The 21,710-nt window shown below is 34.3% G+C and overlaps 3 protein-coding genes across 3 annotated transcripts in view; 1 reads left to right on the top strand and 2 right to left on the bottom strand.

Annotated features, from left to right (window-relative positions):
- LOC148833082 (carbonic anhydrase-like) overlaps nucleotides 1-3,839 on the bottom strand; it is a 15,968-nt gene extending 12,129 nt beyond the window's left edge. Inside the window, exons 1-2 of the mRNA XM_088918484.1 lie at nucleotides 2,279-3,839; nucleotides 1,543-1,740 (exon numbers count right to left, since the gene is read on the bottom strand). Of these exons, the coding sequence (XP_088774610.1) occupies nucleotides 1,543-1,740; nucleotides 2,279-2,312 (232 nt within the window). The 5' untranslated portion in view covers nucleotides 2,313-3,839. The remainder of the gene's footprint in view (nucleotides 1-1,542; nucleotides 1,741-2,278) is intronic.
- Nucleotides 3,727-11,357, top strand: rbis (ribosomal biogenesis factor). The gene is made up of 5 exons (XM_088918485.1): nucleotides 3,727-5,974; nucleotides 8,108-8,200; nucleotides 8,620-8,733; nucleotides 10,647-10,763; nucleotides 11,170-11,357. The coding sequence occupies exons 3-5, from the start codon at nucleotides 8,623-8,625 to the stop codon at nucleotides 11,236-11,238; spliced, it is 297 nt and encodes a 98-aa protein (XP_088774611.1). The 5' UTR covers nucleotides 3,727-5,974; nucleotides 8,108-8,200; nucleotides 8,620-8,622; the 3' UTR covers nucleotides 11,239-11,357.
- e2f5 (E2F transcription factor 5) lies at nucleotides 11,270-21,710 on the bottom strand. Its single transcript, XM_088918483.1, has 9 exons — nucleotides 21,423-21,710; nucleotides 18,927-19,036; nucleotides 18,624-18,785; nucleotides 17,840-17,883; nucleotides 16,655-16,719; nucleotides 15,071-15,323; nucleotides 14,408-14,593; nucleotides 13,622-13,666; nucleotides 11,270-12,370 (listed from the first exon to the last, which is right to left on the bottom strand). Exons 1-9 carry the CDS (start codon nucleotides 21,561-21,563, stop codon nucleotides 12,261-12,263), a joined length of 1,116 nt encoding a protein of 371 aa, XP_088774609.1. The 5' UTR covers nucleotides 21,564-21,710; the 3' UTR covers nucleotides 11,270-12,260.

Genomic DNA, 21,710 nt, shown 5'->3' with positions numbered 1-21,710 from the left:
TGCTCCATTTCATGAAAGGGAAAAACTCTGAAGAGTGGCTAAACATTGTAATTCTATGTACAGTAAGTGTGGTTCCCAAGAGAGGAAATGGTAAATGAATGTACAGTAGGTAATTGTGTTTCAAATGACCTTTAGTCCAACTAGGTGGTATGTTAGAAGAGCAGTGTAGCCACTCAAATCCGACATCCTGTTGTCTATTTATCAGATAAACCAATCACTAGATGGTTTAAATGTTACCTTTCTCAGAAAACACACACATAAGCTATATGTCATTTTAATTGTTATTTTTACATCTCTTTGCACATGTATTATTATAGAATCAATAACTATTCAACCAACAAGATTAAAATCAGACATTTTTTAATTCCTTGGTATCAAGAATCTGGAAAAACATACTTGCATACCAATCCTAAACAAAAAAGTTGGCATATTGGAAGGAAATATTGGAAGGGATTAATGAATTTTCAAAATTATCACTTTACAATTTATTATATCAGTGCAACAGATAAGGTCTGCAAATTAGCAGTAAACTAATAAAATAATTTATAGATTAACAACCGAACAAGAATGTTAATGTGGCACAGTATGAAAAAGAAACTGGAAGCACAACATAATATTTTAGAATTGATCATTTCTCCATTAGAGCAGTAAAATTTAAAAGACCCTCTAATTCTAGTTGTGGGTCACAATATCAGCTTTAAGATAAAAATATTTATTTCTTTATGCCAACAGTTTTCAAATAAGATTTATAAATTGTTATTTTAAACTGTATCTTATTGAAAGCAGTTCATAAACCATTTTAGCCTAATAAAATTAGTTATTATTTAGTATAGAGGCTGAACTGTTTTGAACTATATTCATAGTGGCTCATTGGTGGGCTATCTGACTAATAATCAGTTTATTCTCAGTACTCTGCTAGGCACCTAGGCACTTTCCCAAGGAAACCAAAGAGCCGCAAGAAAATTAATCATTAACTAGGTTCTCAATGCCAAAAAGACCCATTACTATGACCTCTTTCACATGTACCATGTGTATCGCATATCGGCGGTAGGATATATAAATATATATAAAATACTTTTATCCTAGAAAATTTAATTCTACAGACTTTCAAAATTACATTATAATTACAATGTTCTTTGTGCAAAACCTAGATCTCAATATCCTGGTAAATACTATATGGGTGCACACAGTTTCATATTTTACTATCCATTCATATGATAATTAATTAGAAAATAATAATTATCTTTGAAACTCAAAACTGAAAAGTTTGGGCTTGAACTGACTTTCATTTTACCGAGTGTCACTTTGCACTTTTTCACTGTCAAAGCGCTAATGTAAAATAAATTATTTTGATGTAACAGAGAAATGTTATTGATGTGCATATGACATATGATGTACATTATGGCCATATGTCCTTGTTTATATTTTAAGAGGCATTATTTTTCTGTATCACTCTGCCATTAATATTTAATGTCAAATGCTGAATATACCAAAAATAGTGGTTATACTGTATGTTTTTTAATTATTCAAAAAAGTACTAACTTGAGCTGTCGTTTTCATCCGCAAAGTCAACTTGGAAGGAATGTCCATTGTTCAAAATCCCTTTGGATGTGCTGGGATCATAAACGATACGGAGTGGCTTCAAATCTGGGTCGTGCTGTGCCTGGGAGGGCACAATGTCTATGGGAGACTGCCTGGGTCCTTGAGCAATTGGAAATTTCTCATGCCATTTGTCTGGTCCTGTAATAAAAAGGAAGAAAAATCTTTATTTAATTAATTGTACATCAAAACACAGTTCTAATATTTTATCTTAGGATGCATTTAATACAGGCTTTTTTTTTAAGAATAAAGGATTTGTATTAATCTGCTTTACTTAGAAGAGAAAATGATCTTGAAATCTGCACATTGAAATTGCACATTTAAAGACATGGAATCTTATGAGAAAATAAGTTTTCTTTTTACTTGACTCGTAATGAACAACTGTTATTATCTCTCTTCATCAACTAATGTATGTTTGCTGCTGATATGTTCAGTACGGGGCAAGTAGCTTGTCCAGATAGACCATAAAAATAGAAACAATGAGGCTTTTGTGGATACCTGCCATTGCCCCTCACGTCAAAGCATAACTGACATACTGTATTACTACATGAACACATAAAGAATATGTCAAAGTTTTATCATTACATTTAAAGCATGTTTCATTCAGTTTTCTGACACACTGTAACTTTACACTCTTAAAATACATTTCAAAAAGGAAAGATTAATAGAAAACCCTCACCGTTGTTAGCTGCATATCCCCATGAGTGAGACATTTCTTCTTAAATGTGTACTTATAGCAATCTAAAAGTAATACGTGGTTCAGATTTGAATGAAGTCTAGCAGGTTTTGAACCCTCCAGCGGACTTGGATGAGGGTTTTCATAGACTACTCCAGCTGATACGCGGTTTGCCTTTCAAGCTAGGGGGCATGGCTACATGATCTCAGTACTCTGCTAAGCAGGAGGAGGAGTTAAGCAAAGCAAGAGAAGTCAATGAATTAAACGATAACTTCTCTCTCTTCTGTAAAGGACTAATTTTAGATTTCGAAAATGAAGGATCCAGCACTATTTTGGATCTACAAGACCTTCGTGCTAACGCATTTGTTTCAATCATCTTTCTTGTAAGGCGCAGGTGTAAAATAGTTTGATTTATGTCTTCCTGATTTTTAGTTACTTACTATATACAGTACAAGTAGTATCCTTTTTGTGTGCTAAAAAGGAACAAGTCGTCCATCTGAATTAAAAGTGTTTAGCACTTTTTCCTAAGATTATATTGTGGGGTTTTTTTAAACACTACTTTGTATCCTAAAACAGCCCGATAGAGCAAATGTGGTGACCATGTTCTGCCTTTTATTTCATAGAACCCCAAAGCTCCACACCAGAAATAATGGTTTCGAAATAATCAGTGACCTAAGCATTGCGGTAGAAACATGTTTGAGGCGGACTACTAAATTCAGGGATGGTTTCGGTACTTTTTTTTCCACCCCAGAGAATTGTGGAAAGGGTTGCGACATTCCAAGGAAATGAATAATTGCTGCGGCTCTTCTTTTCATAGCTGTATAGTTGAAAATAATATTTCCAGAGTAAAGTTAAAAGGAGTGATCTCAGCTTGTGTCTAAGGTTTTTTTATTACTTCATACGATATTGTGCCCGTGAGGTCGTTTTCAAACGTTAATAGAAAACTAATATTTGAGTATTTTGTACGATACTTTTATCCTTTGTAACGCTTTAATTATGGTTTAGAGTATACAATGAAAAGAAACCAACACACAATACTGACTGAGCGCAAAACTGTTCGGCTTCAAGGGCTAGAAATTAACGAGACAGCCTCAGTGCCGCTAGTAAGCAATTCAAATGAAAAAGTGATGGCCCCGTTCTCTTTGCTTTTGCGTAAATTAACATTACAGAAGTAACTGTCTTGTGTAGAAAAACAGAAATGCCCCCCTACTTTTTGAAACTGTCCATTTAACTGGCAAACACTTCAGCTATTTTCAATTCAAAAGGTTTATATATTTTGATATTATTAGAGTAGATGACTCTTGCCTGTTGCTGCTCACTGGTTATTAATCGGGGCGTCACGGTGGCGCAGTGGTGAGCACTGCTGTCTCGCAGGACTGGAGCCCCGGGTTTAATTCCAGATCTGGGGTGTTATTTGTGTATATATTCCCGTATTCGCGTGGTTTCGTCTCAAACAGTCCGAAGAGATACTTGTAGGTTAATTGGTTTCTGGGGGAAAATTGATCCTGATGTGAGTCTGTGTCTACAATGGGTCCCGTACAGGTTTGTATCCTGCCTTGCGCCCACTGCTTGTCTGGATAGACTCCGTCTATTGGATGGATATGATGAATATTCATCATTGTTCAACAAACCTTAAAGGTATCATCGGAATAGCTTTACAAATAAAATCAAACTAACAGTAAAAAATGCTTCACAAATACTTTTGTCTATGACTAGTATACAAGAATTGTGTATTGTAATTGTCCAGTGATCCCATGACTGGGAGGGATTTGAGATTGGAATTTAATAATTTAACAATATTGGTGCTTGACAATAATAAGAATTGCAGTTTATAGAAACTAAAGCAAAGGGATACAGAGTTTTTTTTTATAAATTACATTTTTTCACGATTTTACAGTTGTAAAATATTCCATACATTTGTGTATTTTAGTTACAAAATTGTAGCTATATTTGCAATAGATTACCAAACAGGAGACAGCACTAACTGGGCTGAAGAACATGCTTGTGGACACTCTTGCTTTCTTTATAAAACATCTGATAGCAGGGCAAAACTACCAGACACCCACAGCTCACTATCTCAAAAATGGTTTAGAAATATAAATGGGAAAATAAGGAAAGGTGTGCACCTGTGTGACTTTGTGTAGGTTTGGCGAGATGACATAGCTCGTTTAATTTAGTATAATTTAAACAATGAATAATTTGTTGGCATTGTTTAAATGCTTCCTGAGGCTTGATTCCAAAAGCTCAGGCTGTGAGTCAAGTCAATGTAATAATTTAAAGCATAAGCAACTTTCACAATTATTCATTTGGCACTTGATCTAAAAAAAGCCAAACAACAGACCCATATTTAATATGGCCCCTTGCAATGTTTTTTGAGTCTCGAAAAATCTATGGAAAGTGAAATCCTTCAACAAATCATAGTAGTGTAAATGCTGAAAGTGAGACTAGTATAAAACAAAAAGTGTTTTGATGTGGATTTAATCATGTTGTTGAAGTTGTGGTCCAATAACCCATTTAGCCTTAGAAGGCTTAAAGGGAATTTCTTCAAAGAAAGTAGCTTAAAAAACTCATTTTATATGACTCTAATGCAAATGCTGTAATTTTCAGATAGAAGGAACTATCCCAGTTTGTCAAATGTTATCCTGTTGCCAAATTAATAAATACTTAACAAGTAATGAAACTTGAGATACCCAGCACAGATGCGGAATATAGGGTTTCCTTTTTGTTACCATAACCAGGCATTTCTCAAACCTCCACTTACTTTACTTATAAGTCAAATGACACCTCTTCTGTGATACTAAAAGTTTGATCAATAGCACATCAGTTTAAGCTTTAAATGCATCACCTGTAGAATGACCATTATTGTCCCGCAGGGAATATTTTATAATTAATCAGGCAGTAACTTATATCTTGGTTACTTTACTGGTCTTCTGATGAGTTTGATGGGAATGGATTTAGCAATATTTTGATGTTATCGAGATTCAAATTTCTCCATTAATTCTAAAAGTTATTTGGGTAATTACTGTTCCAGACAAGTAAAGGAATATGTAAAATAAAAATATGCTGCATGTTTGTCCTTCAAAGTCTTTACATGCAGCAGTCATCAATAATACAGTATATTTTATATTTAATCTTAATTTAATGAGCATCAAAAAACAATCTATAACCGCAATAGGTTATCTGGAAAAATGACAGCTCATCTTCTTTTTAGCAGTTGCAGTGACATTTTATTGAACAGAGATGACACACTGTAGGTTAATTGATTATGCTGATTCTCTTTTGTCATCAATAGAGGGTCTGCAGTGAAAGTCCCAGACTAATTGCAAAAGTGGTAAAAACGATACAACTGTGACACGTGCTTTGCACCAGGGTAAGGCTGCAGTCCTTTGCGATTCTGCCCCATTCCTCTCATAGAGTGTGGACAAGGATATGCCTGTTCACTGGTCTCTGAATTCTTGATGCCATGTGTCATCCCAGTTCATCTCACAGATATTCAGTGAATAAGGGATCCATGGCACAAATGCCATAGATGTCTCATTCTCTAACAGGAAAGCCATTGTTACACCAGTTGCATGAGCACTGTCCTGCTGGAATGTCGTCACATCAAGAAAAACCTGCAGGAAGAGCAGCATAATGCCAAGCCATCAGGTTGCCATCAATCACTACAGAGTTCTGAAACGACTAGATGCTCCCACCCAGGTGATCACACTTCGACCTCTCTCCATCACCGACATGTTTTTACAAAACAATTAGCACATCATTCTGCATATGTGCACCACAGTGACGTTAATCAGAGTGGTCTACACATAACCTTCATCTGGTGTTCAATAGAACAAGGTGCACTGCTGCTGAATCCCCTGAGGTCTTTTACCAACATGCCAATAGCACAGACCACATTATTCTCTTTATAAGAGGAGGATGTGGTTGTGCGTTTTCTTCTGTCTTCTCGGCTTAAATTCAACAGGATAAATCACCCCATCACCTGCACTAAATCAACCCTCTCACTAATGAAATGATTTTGTGCTTATGCAACAGAAACATGTTAGTGTATCGTGATCAGATAGTCAAAACAATACAAAAACTATCGATCTCCATTATCTGTATACTTCATTTTTCTATAAAAACATCAATGCATATTGTGAAGTTTAGGTTGATGCTTCTTATACACTCCTCTCACATTCCATTTTTACCAAACAACCTAATCAGCATCTGCATCTTAACTGAATATAAACAAAATCCTTTGTTTTTAATGCTTCTGACTTAAACTAACCTATAATACCAAATTGTGTCTTTCATGATTTTATTTTACTCTAATAGGCAGAACAAGCCTTGCACAAGCCTTCTCTGTGGACTTTTCCTTTCAGCTTCCGGTTCCACTTCTTTCTGATCTACTTCTTTATCTTTATTCAGCTATTCCCTGTTATTAGTGATCAATATCATTTCATCCTCCATTGGTCTGTATAGCCACTGAGTGGAAAACTTGCCTGTGAGATGATGCAGGAGCTAACTGCATTAATTGTGTTACATGACTTTGTTTCCACCTTGTGGTGAAAATAATATAAAATACTTCTCATCCGGATCCAAGATTCTCAAGGAAGGCAAACTACAGTATGGTACATTAATTTACTTATTAACACTCCTGGGCCAACTTACTATTTTCTTACTATATTTAAATAGACTCAGGAAAAGCCCTTTCATAAATTATCTAATTTTTTCATACAGTTGGGTTTATTTTTTGTCCTCATATGTAACGTAATAAACATTGCTATTTTTAAAACTGTTCTAAATAATTCACCTTGTTCAGTTTAAATGTTTGATTTCCTTTACTTGTTCTGCACTGCTTTAAATCATTCAGGATTTACACAATGTATCCAGATGAACATTCTTTTGTTTGTTAAAAAAGTATCAGTAGTTACAGTGCTCAGTCTATATGTTTGTGTTTTTTCAAATTTCATGGGAAAAATGCAAGTACATATTGTATTCAATTTTGATAATACTTAAACGTAGAAGAATCACACAATGTTTTCTCTAAATCTAGATACTTTAGGTAATCTAAATTATCATTCAGCCTGAGATTTCTTGAGAGCAAAATCAAATCTGTTTTGGGTTGAACTGTTGAGTTGGAAACTGAATGAGTTCTGACACTTAACTGAAAATTGGGGACATAGCCAAACCTGAAAAACTACATAGCAGGTTAGACCTGTTGGTTCTCCAACCCCAATGTGTTGATGTAGCAATATGCATTTAACCACAGTGTCATCTTACACAAACATTATGCCCCTCCCCTGAGGTCTGCAATGCAGAAATAGACATCACCAGACATACAGTATGACCTCAAAGTTTCTATAGGATGAAATACATTTTTAAATATATTTTTCAGGTACATTTCCCATTTCCTTAATTTATAGCTACATTTAACCAGTGACACACAATTTTAAACTAACATGCAATATACACCAATACCATGCAGCAAATACAGTAAATTCACTTATATACAGAAATATACATATGTAGTCAAAAAAGTTTCAGTATATTTTTCAAGACCTACCAGATAAACTACTAACAGTGCAGTGCTTATTAATTAACATTTAAAAATACCACACAATACTTACCAAAGTTGATTCTTGTGGTAGTTTTTTTTTACCATTCTCAAAATACAAAAAGAAGCGTATCACAAATGAGAGCTTAAGATCCTTGCCCTAACATTCTTTCCATTGAAGATGAAACTAAAACAAGACCCATATGTTTTTCATACCACATTTGTCAATATGAAGTACAGAAATATATAGATATAGAAATATACATTGTAAACTACTTTCTCTGTAACTCTAGAAAACTGTTTCATGCAACGTGATCAAGGACATTCTGGCGCATGTGGTTGACGTCACCACATCGACTCCACGTTTTCTCTGAGGATCGTGTTTAGTAAGTTTATGTGTTTTATATTTTTATAAATTATATTAAGGATCTGTATTTTTTATTAACTCTATCATGGCGTACGTTTCTCTATAACTGCTTTCATATTTAACTATTTTAAGAATTTTTGGGAAGCTGTAACAACGGAGCTGCAAAGAATAAAAGGTATCCACGCTGGAAAATACTCAATTTCTTATTTTCAGCAAGGATATAACATCTCCCTGTTCTCATTTCAGTAAATGGGTAATATTATTGAAATATAACAGTATTGAAAATAATTCTGACAGTTGGAACTGGCAGTATACATCATAACTGTCTTTTTATGAACGTACTGCAGTATTATACTGATAATTGATAGAGACGTTAGCTTATGTAGTTTGTTACATTCATGTTATATGAAGATATGCGTTCTTCCAATCTTTTAACAGGTCATGGCTAAAAATAAGTCAAAAAGTCAGAAACAGAAGAACGTTTTCCAAGTGGCGAACAAACACACAAAGCACAAAAACAAAGCAAAACCTGTCACCACAAGCCTAAAACGTGTGAGTATTTTTTTGACTTGCATTTGTTGACTCTGTGACATGGATTGTTCTTAAAATACCAGTTTATTATTACAAATTCAGACTGTGTAGAATAAATTTAGATTTAATACAGCAAAAACATATTTGTAAAAAACTGTGGTTTGTGTAAATTATCCAATACCACACTACACGTAAATCGTGTCCATTTCCTCCTTTATGGAGTTATAAAAATTCCAAGGAAAAAACATTACTATAATCAACTATAAACAGACGATAAAAATATTGTTTTGAGTAGTAGTTTGGGATTTTATTAACAAAGCGTTCACCTCGTTTTAGTTTATGTTGTATCTGAACAGTACTGTATATAACCACAATACTACTTTTGTGTGAAGTCCAGAAGTTCTGGGGCAATTAATACAATTTGTATGACAGTCCTACCCATCATGATCCTTACATACTTTATGATAAAAGGTTTTTAAGAGTGGTTAGTAGTACCTTTATCATTAATAACTTCTGTATCCAGTTCATTCCCGAAACTCTTTAAGGACAAAATTTCATGTTAGAACCGTTAACGTTTACAAAAGTCTAGTGGGCTGAAAGGCCTACTTGTCATTAATCCAAATCTCTGCCACCAAAGGCTTAGAGTTAAAAATCTATGATATTATCAGTTGAGTCAGGTCAGGTCAACTCAGTTTGTTTTGGGGTTTGATGTGGCAAAGAAAAAATCTCAGGAGAATATAATCAGGAGGAATAAAACCTGTGCAGAGCTGTGGACAGCACTTTCTATATGAGAGAACTACATCCACTTCATCAAAGCAAATCCAATCACTTTGTATTATACAACAGCATTAAGTAGACTCAAGTTCATTGAAACATCATGGAATGTGACCAATATTAAAACTTTTCCCCAGCCAGGTTTCAACATTCTCTTTTAGGTACTGTGGATAATGTCTTCTTTATCACAGTATACCTTGAAAAGTAGCCCATCAGTCATCTTACATGCAATGAAAGACTTGTAGATTTGGCTACAATCACAAAATTAGCCCTGTTATAAAAACATAGTGTTATAAATCCCAGCGTTTCTCTATTAAATGTTAGTAGTGCTGTCTCAATGATACAGCACTGGGCAGAATTGAATATGATACATTGAACATTAGATTAGATTTAGTGCATTATCTGAGGCCTAACTAACACTTCTAAAATAGTTTCTTTGGTCTTACAATTGAGGAAATGTACTTAGTATTTTTTTCATGAATACTACATACTAAGGTTAATGATCTTGACAAATTTGCAGGAAAGGACAAGGAACATGCCTCTCAATGTAATGACAGAGTACTTTTCATGGATCAGCTATTCATCATTTCCAATGCAGTTAATACAACTCAATTTTTTTACATTTTCTTCTGCTGTTAATTGCAATTTTAGTACCATGAGGCAGTCAATTTTCAAAAATGCAGTCTTTCAGCTTGTGATCCATAATGCTTGGATATCAATTAGTGCTTTCCAGAATAAAGCACAATGTTATGCAGCTTGTTCTTTTTCAAGATTTCAAGTTTAAAACAAAAGATGTAGCTGAGTGAGAGCTCAGTTTTGATTAAATATTCTTGTAATTAAGAAACTTTATCAGCTCAAAATGTGTGATGCATTTACAAAACATAAAACAAAGAGTCTAATGAATCCTTTACTTCAGAGAGATGTTAGTATGCATACTTTGTCGTTAAAGACTTAGGGAAATGTGGGAACTTGTGTAAAATAAAGGGCCAATTGTGTACCAGACTGCATTGGCAGAAGCCAAAAAACACTGAGCCCACTTGTTTTTTTCAAATGACTGATAAAACTGAAGAAAAAAATACAGTAATAAATTCTAAGAAATTATTCAAAGGAGTACATTCATTCATTGTATTATTTACATTGTTGTTTGCTTGCTTTCTCAGATTAATGCTTGTAAAAATGAAAAAGTGGACAACATAAACAAAATATTCACCAATGTTCAAAGGGAGGTTAAAAATTTGTCAAAATGTACAGTGCAGGAACCAAAACTGCAGACTCAGGTAAGATGTTCTACATATACAAAGATGACTAAAATCTAATGCAGTTCACTAGCCAAATATAAGATGGATTTGCAGATATCATAGAAAGATAGGAATGTTATTGTAACAAAAACTTGCAATATCTGACCCAAAAATAACTTAATTTAATATACAGCCAGTGCACTGTAGTTAGCTGAAAATTGGTGTTACTGAAATGAACCATGTTAAAATTTCCTTCTTCCTTATTTTGCATTGTTAATTGACCGTCTTAAGGACTGCTAACTCACTACTAGGAATTATATTAGTGTGACTTTATTATCTTTAGGTCTTTTGTTGTTCTGACAGCATTTGAGGTTATCTCATTGGTGGTCTTCTAAAAGATTAATTACCTTTCCTATGGTGTTTTTTGTGCACTTTTTTTCTTTAGGTCACCAGAGTTCAGCCTACTGAAATGCTAAATGTGGATGACACTACCCAGCTGTTTTCTCAGCTATAACCAATCAGTTGATGAAAAAGACCAGAATGAACTGTGTAACAATATAATGCTTTATTCTCACATTTTCATGTAAAACTTTGGTCTATTAAAAATGTGTAATTTTACATTTGTACAAAAAATACAGAAAATAGTTTCCATTAATCATGGAAGAACAATCCCACAAGTACTCAAAAAGGCACTTTATTCAGTGAACATTAAATACAGTATATGGTCTATGGATTTATACAGATGAAATCGGTCACCCAAATCCTCCACCTTATTAAAAGTTAATTAAATGCAGCACAGTTTGGGAGACATGCTTGAAGTATTAGGTCTGAGTAACCAAAGACAGGTACAAACTGGAATGTGATAGAACTGTAAATGAGAACCGTGGCTTTAGTATATAAATAACGAAAAAAGTATGAGATATGATCTGGATGAGATATGACACAGAATCAGATGATGGATGATCTTGCATTTCACAAACAACTTCTTAGAAACAAAGATGTTGTCAAAGGCCTTTAAAATGACATAATATACTTAGTCACTCAGACCTAAAAAAATGTGCTCTGAAGCAGTCTCCCAAAGTCAAATATTAAAACATTAAAATCATATAAGTTTGAGGGTTCCAGTAATCGATTTCATAAACGTAAAGGACAAAGAAAGAAAAGACTGGCAGGTTCAAAAGGGCAAAAAAACTTTAAAAAGTAAAAAAAACAAAAGATTAAACACTTTACATATAATCTAAAATATTAAAGTTTAACTTTACAGAAATCAAAAATGAATGATTGTGTTTAATTCTAACCAACATCATCAAATGGACTAAAAGCTTTTAAAAAAAGCAATAACAAGACTTCCTATTTTGTTTCTTACTGACCGTGTAGTAGAGAGGTTTTTACAGCTTTTACTTGTAAAGGGAAAACAAAAAAATCAAAACCCCCTGTAACTGGAGATGATGTTATAAATACCACTATACACATCAGTCACAAATTAGAAAGGGTATGATCGCAGAGGTAGTCATGATACTCGAGGCATAATTTTAACTAATAATTAAGAATACGTACATCAAATAAGTCAACGAGTCCTTCGTTATCATTCAGGTTGAAGCTGTATCCCAACTCTGAATTTGGTGAAAGCTGCAGCAAAGGGAAAACTGCAAAGCAATAGATATGTTTTATATTAAATACAAGTATTCAAAAACTGTCAAAAGTAAAAATTAGTCAGTTTTTCAGGAGACTCATTAAACAAATCTGTTTATCTTCTAAAGAAAAAAATATTTTAAAGAAAGATAATGATGAATTTCTTTATAAGATGAGGAGATGATAAAAAAAATGAGGTGTGAATTTCTTTACATATAGAGGTAAAGGAATAAAGAAGTTATAAGGAATTTTGGATAGAATGACTGGAAATATTTTTATAGGGATTTTACTCAGAAGAGGTCAATAAAAATAAAGTGGAATGAAGTGGATATGCAGTTTTCAAAGCATTTGTCTTATTTTTTCAGAGCTACTAACTACCATGGCTACACCAGCAGTAATTGTATACAGATCTCCCCCAACAACAGAATTAATTACTATATCCCTTCTTTGATTTGCATGCAGCTGTGCTAGAAGAGACTGAAATGTCAGACATTTCAATGAATTTGCTTTTTTTCAGGGCATGCTAGTATTTGGAAGTAAGAGATAGTTACTAAGGTTACACTGTGAGAACAAGGTTCATACAAGATGCATCAAATGTTGAAAAATCTGTCTATTATTCAAAACAAAATGAATAATAGTGCTTTGAACTTGCTTAAACAAAGCCAATCATTTAAGGCAGCACATAGTGAAATGAGCATCTAGGCAACTATATTAATTAAAACAATATACACTAATTGCTTTATATTCACAATAATTTCACTTTAATGGGTTATCTTAATTTCATTTGACCATTCTTGCTACTGAACTTATAAAATACAAATAGCAGATTTTAAATATATCTGAAAAGATTTCCCATCAAAAATTAAGACTGTGAAATCAGAGTAGTTTTGGCTTTAAAAAAAAGTTTAAACAGCTAATTTTAACATAAAGAATTCTTGAACACTTTCATAATTAACATAATCATAATGTTCTTATAGGCAATTCAATTTTCTTCTTTCTAAATTGGAGTAAGAGAGAAAACAGGGCCTGAAACTGAAATACACATTGGCACAGCATGCCTCCCCTTTTCTAGTTACAAATTTTCAAAGGTCAATATTGCATAAAAAGTCCATATTTTAAATAAACCATTTTCTAATTGCTTTATTCTATACAGGGAGACCTAGGAACTAAAGCCTATCATGGCAAGCAATGGGTTCAAGGTGGGTTACACCCTAGACAGGACACCAGTCCACCACAGTCACCGATATAAATACTGTAATCCATACCTTCAGTAGACATAATTTCCTGTATTACATCCCCAACAGTGGACTCTGCAATGCATGCACATAAAATGGCAAGTTAACTTTTGTTCAAATTGAGGTTAAAACGACTGGTTAAAACTAAGACTGAAATCTAAATTGTAAAGTAAGATCAATATCCCTGGATCACATATCCCTGATGTAATGGATGTTTCTTTTACATTAGATCTCTGCACTCTAATGAAAAATCACATTTCAATTTCTGTTCGGACATAGCACATAGAAATGGTTAACAATGCCCTAAAATAATAATCAGAAATACAGATGAAATAGTCAAGTGTGCCATTTTTTAAATTATTTTACATACCGAGGGCATAAGTGTAGTAAAAGTGAATAACAAGTTTATTAGAAACTTCAACCCTGAACAAAACATTTGCAACACCTGCAAGCATGACTGCATTTTATTCTTCAGTAAAGTAACAGGTAATACCCAACAACTATAAGGAGGTAACTGTCCTCTGTGGCTTTTTGCCACACAGATCCTATTCATGTTTGCTAACATGAACAAGGCGCAAACCAGAAATGTCCATATCACAAGGGAAGTATCACATTTTTAGTAAAAGCAATCCATTAAAGTTATGTTTTTGCATGTTTTCTGGAGCTTAAAGGGGGAAAGACATTAGATCTATAAAGAAACATGAACAGTGTTTGGGATGGGGAAAATAAAAACAAATACTAATTTCAACAAACACTACCGAATGTGTGATGCTTTAATTTCTGTGTGTTCTCCATGAAGTGCAGAACCTGTCTTACCTTCAGTTTCCTCTTTGCTCTGGTCTACAGTGGTCATGTTTAGCATACTGCCTCCATCCAGGGGAAGTAGGGTCTGCAGATCAGCTGCATTAATCTGCTGAATATCTTCATTACTTTCTGTTCTACTGCCTGCGGCAGTTAAAGGAACTGGTATCGTTAAACATGGACCAGATCTGACACTGCAGTCTAAAAAGAAAGAAAAAGTTTATTCATTTTTTCCCTAGTGATAATACTGAGAACTGTACCATATTTGCACAATTGATGGTGTAAGCACTGACACTTCATTCACTAAGCTAAGAGTAATACAAACTGTAAAACAATTTGTTTACAGTATATATTCTAGGATTAATGAATATCAATTTATCTTCATTAATGGTAGTTAATATTGCTAATCAATTTCACTTACACACTTATTTATACAACCCTTTAAAATATAAGAAGCTAAAGAAAGTAGACATGTCTGCCACTTTCACTTGCAGGATAATTTTGGTGTGAAAATAATCACTCACAGAAAGCACTTCATTAACAAATTATTACCCTACCTCCTACGCACTCAGCAGTAAATCTGATAAGCAAACTTAGGACACTTTTTTTAAATTTATCATTTGAAAAAGGAAATACAAATAGTCCTTTGGTATCAGAATACATAAGAAATGCACATACCGATTTGTAAGTCTACTCCAGATGTCATGTACTGTTCTTGTAAAGGGACTGTATGCTCAGGAATGAAAGAGTGGCACTTCTCCAAACTGGCTGGTGTGGTTGGTGGACTTGGAACAACACAAAGGTCATCAGGTGGTGGGACAGACAAAACCACAGGTTTTGAGGAGCTGGAGGGTTTGTTTAACAGCATCACCTGAATGGGTGCAGTCTGACTCTTCAAGTTTACCTGGTACTTCTTTTGGCCATTTTGACCCTTATAAAAATAAAAAATAAAAATAATTACAATAATGTATTCAATTATGAGCACTTCATAAGAAACACTGCAAATGCATGGTCACAATATACAAGGAAAGCAATAATAAATGAAGGGGGTAAAGCACATCAGTCTGACTTAGTGAAACCTGCACTAAGACTAATCACTAAAACTTTAGTGAAAAGAGGAATCTTTACATTTTGAAAAAGTTGTAAGTGTCCTTAATAGATATGGGCAATGAGGTCTACAGATGCTGAAAAGGCTCTTACTGTTTATTGTGTGGATACCTGGTCTAGTCTTAAGTAGAATAAGAAGGCCGGAATCAGCTGATTAAGAGCTGGACTATACTATACTCGTGCAAAAAAAAAAAGTCCCTCGAGATAAATTGAAGCTGGACTATTTGGCGCATTACACTTGAACAGGAGAACACCGACTTTCACTTGGAGCCACTGTATTTTACAGAATGGAGCGATAAGCTTATGGTAAGTAAGTTTTAGTACAGCTACGGAATTCTGGACATACTTATTTCGGCACCATCAACACTCAAGTTACCAACTTTGTTTAGCTGGTGCTGGAAGTCTATGAGCATAACCTCAGTCACATGACAGTTTAAAGTTCTGTTGCACCTCAGTATCCTCAGTATAGCAGTGAAAGCCCAAATCCATCTCGATGAATGACATGACCAAGAGGTAATGTGTAAATACTAGGAAGTAAAGGTCCCAGCGCAGAACCTTGCGGAACAACCTGATCAAGTGGGATAACATCAGATTTGAATTGTCAAAGATTTACAAATTAGCTTCTAGTAGACAAAAAGGAGCCAAACCAATTAAGGGATTATCCCCAGATAACTTTCCATGAGATGCAGTAGCATGCTGTAATTGGTAGCAGTTACAGAAAGAAAAAAACATTAAGTGACTTAGAATCAAAGCCATCAGAAAATCGTTACCTTAAAGTGTTAATTAAAAAAATCAGTGTAGGCTTGACTGAAAAGGTTCAAAGTGCTCATTAGATGCAAGGTAAGACTGTAATTGACCTGCCACTCCGTGTTATGCAATATTATTACAATTTTCCACATGTCTAGAAATGTTCAAAACAGATACCACAGTATCAGGATGATGGGCTGCAAAGTTCTATTGTCCAAATTTAAGAAATTACATGACCTTTCAATTTACAATATATTTAAAGCACTTTACCACAATTTTCAAGACACAAGAGTATGTAAGGTTTTTCTTAACTGGCAATCTTTCTTGGAAAGAACCTAATTCCTCTGAGTGCAGTGTTCACAAGATAAAATATATATTAATAAATTACCATTATAGGTTGTTACGTACCGGTTCAGGGACAGGCACATCTAACTGTGTCCCAGAGGGAGCAATCACAGCCAGCAGTGTGTCACCTTTGGGAAAAGTAATCCAAATTACAGTGATTATGGACAATAACACTTGCTTTTAGCACTCCGTAATGTACAGAAGTGATTTTAAAAACATCAAATGAGCAGCCTCAAACTATGGCAAAATCATCATAGGCTTGCTATATCTATAAAAAACTGAATATTGATTTGAGTATGACAAACATGCTTAAGCATAAGATTAATCTAATACATCCCATTCACAAAAGGAGACAAAATATTAACTACTTCATAGCATGGGGAAAACACATACTCATAAACCATTTAAATTATTTTTCAATCATATGGGCAGGCATTAAGCTGGCACATGGCTTTACTGGTAGAAATGGATAGATTTAAAAAAACCAGTAACTATATAACAATATAATGTAATATTTGTCAGATTTTTTTTTAAAGAGTGCTTTTAACTCAACATCTAAACAGTTTTTTCCCAATCACAATAGGTATAAAAATCCAATGGTTTTAAAACTATTAATGTAGCATCAATTTTTAAAAAGGTGTGACAAAACCAAAGAAATATTAGACCAAGTCACATCTTACTTCTAGAATGCTTAGAGAAATGACTATACTAAAGAGTAGTGTCCTACCAAATGATACTAAAAACTGAACTAGCAGTTTTTATACAGGATTGGCTGTATGGTAATAAGATTCTGTAACAGGATTCTAGGAAAAAGTGAAAATGGATTTAGAAAATTATGCGTACATAACTGTTAATAGAATTCTTTTAACAAGAAACAACAGTAATGAATACACAGAATTTTAATTTAAAAAATGCAGGTTGTTATATTAAAATTCTACAATGTACAAGACATCATTTACAAAACTGCAGAATCAATAAAACTGGACTTAAAGGAATATCATACACTAAAATCTTGATCCTTTTTAGTTTTAAGCACAGAAGACCAGACTTAAAAAACACCAAAAAATGGTTATTTCAAATCAAGAGTATATAACAGAAATTATTGCCAATACTATTTTTTTAATGAAAATGCCAACCAGTAAACAAAGGCATGTATGGTTCAGATGAATACCAAAATCTAAAATGTATTTATCAAAATAACCTTCCCCTTATATATTTGTAATATGACATTTAAAAAGATATACTCACCACTGAAGGCATTACAGATATCATCATGCGTCACATAAGCAAATGTTTGATATGTTAAGGAAAAGGAATATCTTTAAGGTGCCTTTATAAAACTGCAGCTACCAAATTATTTCCACCACAGAAAATGGTCATGATACCAGTTATCCTCCCGGGAGGTTTCAAAACTACATGAATGTTTCTCAATATGTGGCTGATAAGAAATGCATTACGACTGTGGCCAGAAGATTTGCAGAATGTTTGCATATAACAAAGTGGCCAGATTCCTGAAATGGAAAACCGTGAATAACTTGATACCCAAAGTGTACAGTAGCCATTATTTCTGATAGGATAGGGATTCTACATGAAAGTGACCCCAAGTGAAGCCTATGCAGTGAAAATTGTTTGGAATGCAAAAATGCTGGTGGAAAATTTATAAAGATGCCCACAAGATTCTGTTACAAACATCCCAGCCCATATGGAATTACATGGATAATGCAGATGCAAGTCAAGCACCTTGGAAGAATTGCAGGATATCTGGAACATCATTCCACAGTCTGTTATAGACAATATGCAAAGGGCATTAAAACAAGATGTGAAGTTTTGTATTAAACAAAGCCCCCCATATATTAAATACAATTTACAATGTTCTTTGAAAATTTGCTCTAACTACCTTATATATTACATGCTGACTTGCATTTTCTAAAACTAATGTGCATTATATTAAGTACTTTGTTTTTTCCTATGATTATATCCCATATTTTCCCTCCTACAATATTTACTCAACACCTATTTTAAAAAAGGATATCTGTTGATCATAGGATCATCCAAGATCCTTTTTGTATTTTGCTGAAGCAGGGTCCTCTGAGTGTCCAGTTCTTTTTCCTTCATTTCCAGTTCTTCAATCTGAGCCTTTAAAAACTGTACCCGGTCTGTAATTTCTTTGGTGTTGCACCTGGTATTCACACCTCTTCAGTGTGAGGAACAAAATAAACATGATTACAGAATATTATCTCAGTAAACAAATCAATTTTGGGAATGGTGCATCGGGAAGGATTTTCAGGGAATGTTCAGTGACTATAAACAACATCCCTCCATGCCATTAACTTACTTCCACTGAATGCTGTTCTTAGTCTTCTTCTCTATAAGGCCAATTCCCTCAAGCACATTGGTGATGTCGTATATTCTTCTCTTTTGCCACTCAGCAAGGCTGTCAGCTGCCTAATAAAAAGCAAAATATATCAAAATAAACAGTCCCTATGGCTAAAACCAGAATACCCCTATAACCTGTCAAGAGATGCTCAGACTATACTCTAGACCTGGGCTCTTCAACTCTGGTCCTGAAGACCCCAATCCAATATTGATCAATTGATCAATTAAATAGGTGGTATCTTCAATTATACAATATAATTAAAGATAATTTCGAATAAAACTCAGAATATACTTCAGCCCTCAAGGACTAGAGTTCTCTACTTTGAAACATTCCTTAAATGATCAATAACTTGAAGTGCTCTTGATCTTTAAATGACAGGTCATTTAGGATGACCTGTTAGAATAACTGTACTGGGGTTCTCTTGCACCACAGTAGGCATTTATATTTAAATAACAAGTAGGGAGCTGCGTCAGCATGCGTAGGCTGCAAGGGAACAAGTAAAGATTTATTCTATGCTAAAAAGAGAAGAAAAGCAATGCAATGTTTCGGCTGTAAAACCTTCTTCGGGTGTGGTACCCGAAGAAGGCTCCACAGCCAAAATGATGAGTTTCATTTCTTTTCAGCATGGAATAAACCTTTACTTGTTCATTTAAATAACAAGCTGTACAAGCAGAACTACAATCCCACAGTAGAAAAATAGGTCAGGAATGAATAAGAAAACTATGTGTGCCGTGACCAGTAACAATCATTCTAAGTAAAATTGTAATACAAATAAACTACAATTACAGAAATGCCCTGACCCATTGCGACACAACAAAACAAACAGGGTACTCTAATGTATTTGTTAAAATTCTACTGTATTAATAAAAGCTATCAAGACAAGGAAATATAGTTACTCTCTGGGAAAGGACATGTTTTACCAAAACACAAAATGAATGGTTTTACAGCATAATTTATTTATATTAACTTTTAAATTTTAATAATGAAGGTTATAATACTGGAACATTAGAATGTAAGGCTTAAGTCTCAGGGACCATTTTTGGTTTTATATGGCATATTTAAGTTCGAATTCAATTGAAAGTTATTTTATTTTAATTATACTGTCCAGTTGTTTGGCTACAAGTTTAATTTACAGAAAATAATTTTGATTACCTACTGCATTATAAATAATTAGGTCCAGTGAAAACCACTGAAAAGGTTACACTTCTCACCTAAACACAGCCAATCACTAAACCCAGAGTTATCAAACAAGCATTCCTTAAAAACAGTAAATCTAAAAATCAAACAATAAACAAAGTGTTCTATGAATGTTCAGAATAATACTGGACAGAAAATATGGAACGCAAAGTGATCCTTTATTCAATTCCATTTATACTAATGGTCCCATATAATTTCGTGTTGAAAAACATGTACATGTATTTATTGCTGCCATCAATCATTACCAATACATTTAAAAACGTTTCTAAAGTCCTTTCTTTAATTAATAAAAATCATTGGAAAAACATGAATGGGGAGTCTTGTTAATTAAATACAAAAGTATTTTAAATATGTGCAAATAAACCTAAAGTGTTTTCATGAACAATGAGTTTACATTCCTCTAGAAAATTCATTTTCTGTCAATGTAGTACACAGGCATTGTTCAAAATTACAGTACTGTACTTGGAAAATAACTTTAATAAGATTCAGAAGGAAGATCTGTTCAGACATGTTTTAGTCATTGCATAAAAGTCTTATGCTTCATTGTGATAAGATATATTACAACAGCGATATGAAGATTGTTCTTATTTTTGATTGTATTTATGTATGTTATGCTCATTATAATCATAGCTCAGTTCGGACTTTACTAAATCCCTACATTAACTGAACAGTAAATTAATGCAATTTACTATTATTAATAATGACCATGATTACAATTACTCGTGTACAAAGCCAATCTAAGCCTGTATTCATCGGTTGAGTCTTTTGTAAGAAAGGTCCATACAGTATTTACTCCTTCCGTCTCTTGAACTGTGCCACTCAGCAGGAGTAATGGATGTGAGCGAGTGCCCACTATGGCCAGATTTAAAATCGTAACGTCGCGAAAGTAAATGTCAAATGGAAACGAATTTCAGTCGCAGCACTCAAGGGTTCGATAAATGAATTGACAAAATACATAGCTGGGATCTTCGGGATTGGACATTAAATTGAAACTAACAAGGAGCCCATGGGCAAACCATCTTGGAATGAAAATAAACATAACAGGCAGATCAAAACAGAGCTGCTGACTGAACCATGGGTGGCTTTAATACGCTGAATGAGAAAACTGCCCACAGCAGCGAATAAAACCAAAATAGGGCTCTTCTGTGGGAGCAACACACTACGTGGAAACCAAAAACAGGCTCGTCCAAGGCAACAAGAAGAGGAAGTACGGTGTACACGTTGGTGAAACTCAAAAGCGAACGAAGGAACACTGACCACTTTGAGATCAAGCACGCCGTCCTTGGCTTCCTGCATAAGGGACACAAACTTGGTGGTGAGGAGACTCAAACCTTTTTCGGAGCGATACGACCCGCTCGGGCTCCGGGTCTGCGGGCTGGAGAACACGGACTCCGCCATTGTCCCCAGCTCAAAGCGCCGTGCCGACCAGGGCTGTTACACTGTCCCGGGATGAGGCTCAGGTCACCGAGATCATTACTTTCTCGGTCCCCCCCCCCACGCCCCTCAAAACAACCCCTCCCCTGCACAAACCACTCTGGAAGCACA

Source organism: Atractosteus spatula, chromosome 6 (genome assembly GCF_055471065.1).
Source record: "Atractosteus spatula isolate fAtrSpa1 chromosome 6, fAtrSpa1.hap1, whole genome shotgun sequence".
Taxonomy (NCBI): domain Eukaryota; kingdom Metazoa; phylum Chordata; class Actinopteri; order Semionotiformes; family Lepisosteidae; genus Atractosteus; species Atractosteus spatula.
This window is presented reverse-complemented; position numbering and strand designations above follow the sequence as displayed.

Excerpts from the sequence above, each read along its gene's own strand:
- rbis (XM_088918485.1), top strand. The coding sequence starts at position 8,623 with ATGGCTAAAAATAAGTCAAAAAGTCAGAAACAGAAGAACGTTTTCCAA. Across the intron at positions 8,734-10,646 it reads TCACCACAAGCCTAAAACGT|ATTAATGCTTGTAAAAATGA; the intron begins GTGAGTATTTTT and ends TTGCTTTCTCAG. Across the intron at positions 10,764-11,169 it reads AACCAAAACTGCAGACTCAG|GTCACCAGAGTTCAGCCTAC; the intron begins GTAAGATGTTCT and ends TTTTTTCTTTAG.
- e2f5 (XM_088918483.1), bottom strand. The coding sequence starts at position 21,563 with ATGGCGGAGTCCGTGTTCTCCAGCCCGCAGACCCGGAGCCCGAGCGGG. Across the intron at positions 16,720-17,839 it reads TATCTGTAATGCCTTCAGTG|GTGACACACTGCTGGCTGTG; the intron begins GTGAGTATATCT and ends CTTTTCCCAAAG. Across the intron at positions 15,324-16,654 it reads ATGTGCCTGTCCCTGAACCG|GGTCAAAATGGCCAAAAGAA; the intron begins GTACGTAACAAC and ends TATTTTTATAAG.